Consider the following 7562-nt stretch of genomic DNA (forward strand, 5'->3'; position numbering starts at 1 on the left):
CAACTAGTAGAATTTAATACTTCATGGAGTATACTTTTTTCTTTCCATTTAATCTACAAACTGGTTATTGGTTTTATTGAGATTTCCCCTAACCCCTGGCCCATCTCAGCTCCGCTATTTTATGAATAATATTTTTAGTGGACACATAGTTAGCCTTATGGTCACTGCAGTTCTGCTGCTATGGTTTAGTCCTTTTCATGCAGTAACTAGAAACTTGAGATTCTGCTCCCTCAGGATATGGGCCATTCTGTGCTCTCAACATTCTTTTGATTTAATATGCATTTTTAATAACTATTTTTGTTTTTTTCAGTTAAATAAAAATGTCAAATTTACTGCCCAGGAACTTTATGATTGTGTTTCACAGACTGAATATCGGTAAGTCACATCCACTTATAGGTGTCCCGTGTAACAAGCTTTTACTGTATATAGCACCGTGTGGTGTAACAGTAAAGTATGTCTTCATTACCCTGTGATTTTTTTTTACCTTCATTGATAAATATTTCATACATGGAAAAGAACTGTGTGTGTGTATGTGTGTGTGTGCACATTCGTGCACACGCGTGCAGCTGGTATAAGGCTTAAAGTAGTTTTCAAATTTTTTGGCCTCTAGATGCCTGTATATTTTTAAAAATTATTAGAGGGACCTCCCCGGTGGCGCAGCGGTTGAGTGCTGGGTTGGGAAGCTGCCTGCAGCCTCTGCAGCGCCGGATCGATCCCCGGCTGCTCCCCGGCCACCAGAAAAGGGTCCCACGTGGCACGCAGACCTCTTCTGCTGCCCGGTGCTCCCCTCAGCAGTGTACTTCGGTCCTTCTGCCTGCTCTGCTCCCCGCTCTGGCTCTGGTGAATTCTCTCACCCTCCCGCGCTTCTGACTGTACCCAGTGCTTGTATAAATAAATAAATAAATCTTTTAAAAAAAAGAATTATTAGAGACCCCAAAGAGCTTTTATTTATGTGTGTCTATATTTTCTGTGCTAGAAATTAAAATTGATAAATTTAAAAATGTGTACATATAAAAATAATAACTCACTAATTATATATTAAGATAATATAATTATGAAAATAATTTTATATAATAAATAATAATAATAAATAATTTTATATAATAAATAATCCCAAACAAAAAAATATTACCGACGTACAAAAATATTATACATTTTTGCAAGATTCCCAATGTCTGGCTTAATAGATGACAGCTATATTGTCTTAACAGCTTTTGCAGTGAGTTGGTTGTGATAATCATTAGAAAGCTACTGTACACTCCTCTTAGACTCGAATACAAAAGGCATCCACATTGTAAAAATGGTGTCACCTCTTTGACTTCACACTCCTTTAAAGGAGTCACATCCCACCATGGTCCTCCGATTATGTTTTTAAGAGAAACTGCTATAAAAAATACTCATGTGCCTACCATTCTGACAAAATGGACCTTTATGCATCACTGTTTGTATCATATCCTTCCTTCCATGTTTTCCCTGGGAATTTTTTGTATTTATAATTCTCATCTTTTTAAGGTGTGTTGTTTTTTTTTTTTTTTTGTATATCTATATAGCAATAAAAATGTTTTTGGTTTTTCCTGATTTTTAAAAGTTAACACACTGTTCTATATGTGTGTTCTGTGTTTGGGGTGTGTGTGTGTGTGCATGAAATTCATTTGGTTTCTAGCATTCATATATAACAAAAATGAAAAAGTAGTATAAGTCTGATTCTTGTATACACAAGGAACAGGCGAAGTCCTCCATTCCTGGGCGCCAGCCAGCAAATCCATGTGGAAAATCCTTTCATTGTTCCCTTCCAGTCCCCACTTTTACCTCAAATTCTTTTTTTTTTTTATTTTACGTTTTTTTTTTAAAAGATTGATTTATTTATGCATACAAGATCTGGGGTACGGGTCAGAAGTGTGGGGCTGAGAGGATTCACCAGAGACAGAGTGGGGAATAGAACAGGCAGACTGACTGAAAAACACTGCTGAGGGGAGCAGCGGACGAGACAGGAGAGGTCTGCTGCGCCATGTGGGTCACCTCCCTGGCTGGGGATTGAACTCATACTGCAGTGGCTGATGATAGCTTGACAGTGCTGAGACTTTACCCTGTGCCACCGGGGAGGCCCAACCTCAAATTATTTTCTAACTCAGCATTGAAATTTATCCATGTTGTGCTGGTCCTCATAGCCTCTAAGAAGTTAAGAGCCCACTGAACCACCAGCTTCAGAGAGTGCACACGAGGAAAAGAGGTACCCTCAGCTGCTAGAGAGTCCTTTCCCCACCCATCCAAACATACTGAGAAATTCCTGATCTGTCAACTGTGCCATCCCAGACCTCCTAGAGGAGGGGAGGGGCTGCCTTGTCATGTACCATCAATAAAGTACGCGGTACTCACCTTCCTCCTAAAAAAAAAACAAATTCATCCATGCTGATGCATGGACAGTAGTTGGTTTATATTCAGTTCTACTATATCATGAGAGCTGCAGTCCTAAATACCACCATTGCACTGTGCAGAATAATGGCCAATGACTCATGGGGGAAAAGGTGTTGAAGCACTTTACTCAGAAGCTCAATAAAGACCCCATTAAAAAATGAGATAGGAATGTAATCAGAATGATATCATAGTTTTGTAATTGTAAAAATGATTAAGAAATACCATTGCTCTAATAAATATGACACTTTATCTTGAAAGCAGAGCTTAAGTTTGCTGTGAAAGTGGCCATGTGGAAGGGTTAGAGCCTGTTTGGGTTAATGTGATGTGATAGAGGAGGGATGTGAAATTGGATGTGAAATTACTGTGTCAAATGCAGGTGGACATGGCTCAAAACATACAAAAAGAAAACATGTAGCTGATAGGTGTTTGGTGTGTGTCTGTGTGCGTGTGCCTGAGTGTATGCATGCACACGTGTGGTGTATTCCTGAGTAACTGGATCCAGTTGGGTGCAGTTTTCTCCGTTAGCTAGTGTTTCTCATGATTGAGATTGTGTGTAAGCAAATTGAAAATTTGTGTTTACTCCATTTGTTCCTTAATTCATCAGTGGCATTGGTACCCTTTTAAGAATGAGCAGAATTGTCTGTATATTTGCTGTTATATAATTTGCCATGGTATCACTAATTCATAGTTTGTTATTTACAACTTGCAGTTATGTCCTTGTGACTATAAAATTTTAGGAGTAAGTGAAGTAACATAGTTAAGTATAAAGATGCTTCTATTAATCTCTAGTATTTGATACCAAGATTTGAGGATTTATAATCATATGTAAATGTTACTGAGCAGCACAGCTCTGAAAGTTCACTCATTAGACTAAAACAACTTTTTCAAGAAGATGTGAAGCCAATGGACATGCGTAATTTGATATAGCAGGGGGCGAAAATGATTTTTTATCCTCATCTTCTGATTATCAATTAACAATTGTATGCTTTATAGATCTTTACAGATAATCCATAATTAAAGGTTTGTATAGATTAGATTTGTGTCAAAAATGTTAATGTCTTCCAATCTTAGCCTTGTTTCTGAAGGTGTAGAAAACTCACCATAGAAACTTAAAGGGCAGAGTCTATGATTCTAGTTAGATCTCTAAAATTATTTTGACTTCAGTTACTTTTGGAATGGTTGGGAGAGTTTCTTGCAGGGAATGTGTGAAACATTGAAGTTGAATGTTCAAAGTTAAACTTAGCTATACCTGTTTTCCTCTTCATTTTCTTCCCACTATGTGAGGGATTTAAGAGTTTTGAAGAGAAACCAAATATCTATATATCTTGAATAAACTGAAAAATGATTGCTGTTTGGCAGACTTTCTGCTAATAGCCTTTAGATTTTTTATTTTTTTTTGACTTTAAAATTTTTTTTTTTTAATTTTTATTTACCTTTGTATGGAAGAACTGGGGTGTAGGCCAGAGGTGCAGGGGATGAGAGGATTTGCTAGAGACAGAGTGGGGAGCAGAACAGGAAGATCTACTGAAGTACACTGCTGAGGGGAGCAGTGGGCGACACAGGAGAAGTCTGCTGTGCCATGTGTGTGTTAGTTCCCTGCCTGGGGATCACACTCAGACATAGAGGGAATAGCGCTGAGACTTAACTACTGGGTCACCAGGCTGGCCCCACTTTTAGATTTGTTAATTCTGTTGTTAGTTTTAAATTGTTTGCCATATTTAGACTGAATGATATTTCTATTGTTAGTCTCTAGGGTACTCCACAGCTCACAATGTACAAATACATTTCCAAAAACGAAAGATTTCTTTGATTTTTACGAGACACAGGGCGAGGTGCAACAGATCAAGTGGTACGAGACACAGGGCAAGGTTTCATACGAGACACAGGGCGAGGTGCAACAGATCAAGTGGTAGAGTTTTCCTGTTACCTAGAGGTGAAAACAGAATGATTTAACTTGGCATATACCTGACCACCTTTGGCTAGGTTAGAAAAACAATTTCTTATGTTGTCTGAGTTTTCCGATCTTTGTTTTTAAACCTTTTTAAGTGTTGTGAGAGAGACTGTTGATGTCTCCATATTACAAAGTTGACACCATATTGATTGCTGTATGGAGATAATTAAATAGCTCAAAAGCACAAAACTATTTTGTGGCTTCTGATAAAGCAAGGAATTAAGATTTTACGTGAAAGTAATTTTGATCCAAGTTGAATTCCTATAAGATAGGGAATTTGCATGATATTTGTATCTACAGTTCATTTAGTGTTTCTGTCTTCTGTAATTTGTAGACTCTTTGATAACAACTTTTGCCCTTGCCAATGGAGTGTGAACTCTGCTTATCCTGAGCAATTGAGTATTTACTCTGGAGGGCAAATTATCAGACAGAATACTAAATATCTTACATGATATTTTTTATATGTATGAGAAATACGTCACGAGCAGTATTCTTTTTTTTTTATTCTTTTTTTAAAGATTTATTTATTTATTTATACAAGCACTGGGTACAGTCAGAAGCGGCAGGAGGGTGAGAGAATTCACCAGAGCCAGAGCGGGGAGCAGAACAGGCAGACTGACTGAAATACACTGCTGAGGGGAGCAGCGGGTGTGGCTGGAGAGGTCTGCGAGACATGTGGGACCCTCGCCGGCAGCTGGTGATTGAACCGGTGCTGCAGAGGCTGCGGGCGGCCTCGCAGCCCAGCGCTCAACCGCTGTGCCACCCAGGGAGGCCCACAAGCAGTATTCTTGAGAGGATGTTCTGGCAAGTCTCTCAAGTCATTTTTTCCCTATATGACATGCAGACTAGTTTGCAACATCACCTTCATAAAGTACCTGAAGGCCAAATCACAAGTGCCCCAGTTTGGCCCTTGTAGCGGCAGCTGCTTTCATTTCTTGTGGCAGGTGCCTTTAGGACTGATTGCCTCCCAACTCTGGGAATCAGGTCCATGTTAGCATCTTCTAGATTATATTAGAACTGTGCTTCAGGGCCTAAGTGTCAGCATCACCTGGGAAATTGGAAGACGTGCTAAGCCCTACCCTAGACCTTCTGAATCAGAAATTCTGAGGATAGAGCCTGGCAATCCATTTCTAGAATCCTTCCAAGGCATTTGAGAGTTTGAGACCCTCTGCTAGAGGTACTGTGTTAGAGCCTCATTTTCAAGCCAGTCTTCCTTGCTCTGTGCCTTCATCTCTGTAGCTCTCCCAGAATGCACCCTCCATCCTGGGTTCTTGAGCCTTGCCCAGTGCAGTGCCAGATCTCAGGGGCCCCAATTTGGTGTGCACCCAAGTCAGTAGCTGTAGGGGGCTCGGCACAACAGCACATCCCCTCCTCAGTACACAGGGTTGTATTTCCTGGATTTTACTTTCAACAAAGTTCAACTAGAGTTTTTCTTACCCTTTTTACTTTGGCTGATGCTCCTCTTGTATACACTGAAAACCAGTTTTTCCCTCAGGGTTCTGGCTTTGTTTTACATCATTTTTGTTGTGGGTGTCTGGAGGTGGGCCCCATATCTTCACACTGCCCACATTTTGCTGGGCCGTTTCACAGCAGTTCTTTTTAAGAATTATAATGCTATCAATGTCTGTCCCCTCCCTGATACCCGTTACTCCTAGGAAATGCATCCTCTTTTTTTTTTTTGAAAAAAAGATTTATTTATGCATACCAGAACTGGGGTACAGGGCCTCCCTGGTGGTGCAGTTGGTTGAGCGCCACACTGTGAAGCTGTCTGCAGCCTCTGCAATGTGGGTTTATATGGCGAAGCAGACCTCTCCTGTCTTGCCGCTGCTCCCCTCAGCAGTGTATTTCAGTCCATCTACCTGTTCTGTTCCCTGCTCTGTCTCTGGTGAATCCTCTCAACCTCCCGCGCATTTGGTCTGTACCCCGGTTCTTGTATAAAAATAAATAAATCTTAAAAAAACAAAACAAAAACTAGAGTCCAGGCCAGAGGGCGGGGGGTGAGAAGATTCACCAGAGAGAGTGGGGAGCAGAACAGCCAACTGACCGAAATACACTGCTGACAAGAGCAGCAGGTGAGTCAGGAGAGGTCTGCTGTGCCATGTGGGGATCCAACTAGTGCTGCAGTGGCTGGCAATAGCTTGATAGCGCTGTTTTTAACCCCTGTGCTACCAGGGAGGCCCTGAGGTGCATACTCTTAATAGTCCTCGTTTAAGTCAAACCAGTTAAGATAAAAATGTGATCTATTCTATAGTGTTTGCTTACCCCTTGGATTAGAACTTCCTGATATCAGCCTGTCTCTTTCTGGGGAACATCCTCCAGAGACCAAACAGAGATGACAGGATTAAGAAGATGTGGTATATATACACCATGGAATAGTATTCGGCAATCAAAAAAGATAAACTCATGCCATTTGCAGCAACGTAGATGGAGCTAGAAGGAATTATGCTCAGTGAAATAAGCCAGAAGGACAAAGAAAAATATCGGATGGTTTCACTTATAACAGGAATATAGGGGAACCCAGTAAGACATCAGTGTAAAAAAAAAAAAAAAAAAACAATGACAGTACAAAACACAACAAAGCAAAAACAGACAATTATAAATCAGAGACATCCTGCGGGGAGGAGGAGGGAGAGGAAACTGAGGGAGGGAGGGAGGAGCACAGGGGACTGAGGTGATGGTGCACAGGTGCCTTGGGGAGGAAATTCTATGGGGACTCAATCTGAGGGGGTGGGGGAAGCAAATATTGTCTAAAAAAATTTTAAAATGATAAATGTTAAAATTAAAAAAAAAATCCAACTTCGCTTCTTGGCAGCAGGTTGGCCCTTATTCCTGAATTCTAGGACTTGCGCCGAGAGCTTCATATGACTATCTGCGCTTCTGTGCAACCAAGTTCTCATCTCGTGTAGTTTTGTCTGTGCCAGGAAACCATAACTGTTGGTATTTTCCCAAGTATCTTTAGTGTCTTTAGTGTCTTTCAAATCATGCTGTTAAACCTGCTGTATTAAGATTTTTTTCATTTATCTGATCAGCTGGTTTGTAGTGACTTCACACTTCTTTATCCCCTAGGGAGAAGTTAATCATCGGATGTCGGCAGCTGGTGGAGATGGAATGCACCATGCAGCAGTGCAATGCGTCTGTGTACATGGAGGCCAAAAACAGGGGCTGGTGTGACGACATGCTCAACCATAGTACTTAA

General features: G+C 40.7%; 1 protein-coding gene across 1 annotated transcript in view; it reads left to right on the forward strand.

The window, feature by feature from the left end:
• Positions 1-7562, forward strand: part of SWT1 (SWT1 RNA endoribonuclease homolog) — a gene marked incomplete at both ends in the record, with an annotated part of 72079 nt that extends 64517 nt beyond the window's left edge. Inside the window, 2 exons of the mRNA XM_084250348.1 lie at positions 311-375; positions 7433-7562. Of these exons, the coding sequence (XP_084106474.1) occupies positions 311-375; positions 7433-7562 (195 nt within the window). The remainder of the gene's footprint in view (positions 1-310; positions 376-7432) is intronic.

The sequence above is a fragment of the Talpa europaea genome (assembly GCF_964194135.1).
Source record: "Talpa europaea genome assembly, chromosome: 12".
In the NCBI taxonomy this organism is placed as follows: domain Eukaryota; kingdom Metazoa; phylum Chordata; class Mammalia; order Eulipotyphla; family Talpidae; genus Talpa; species Talpa europaea.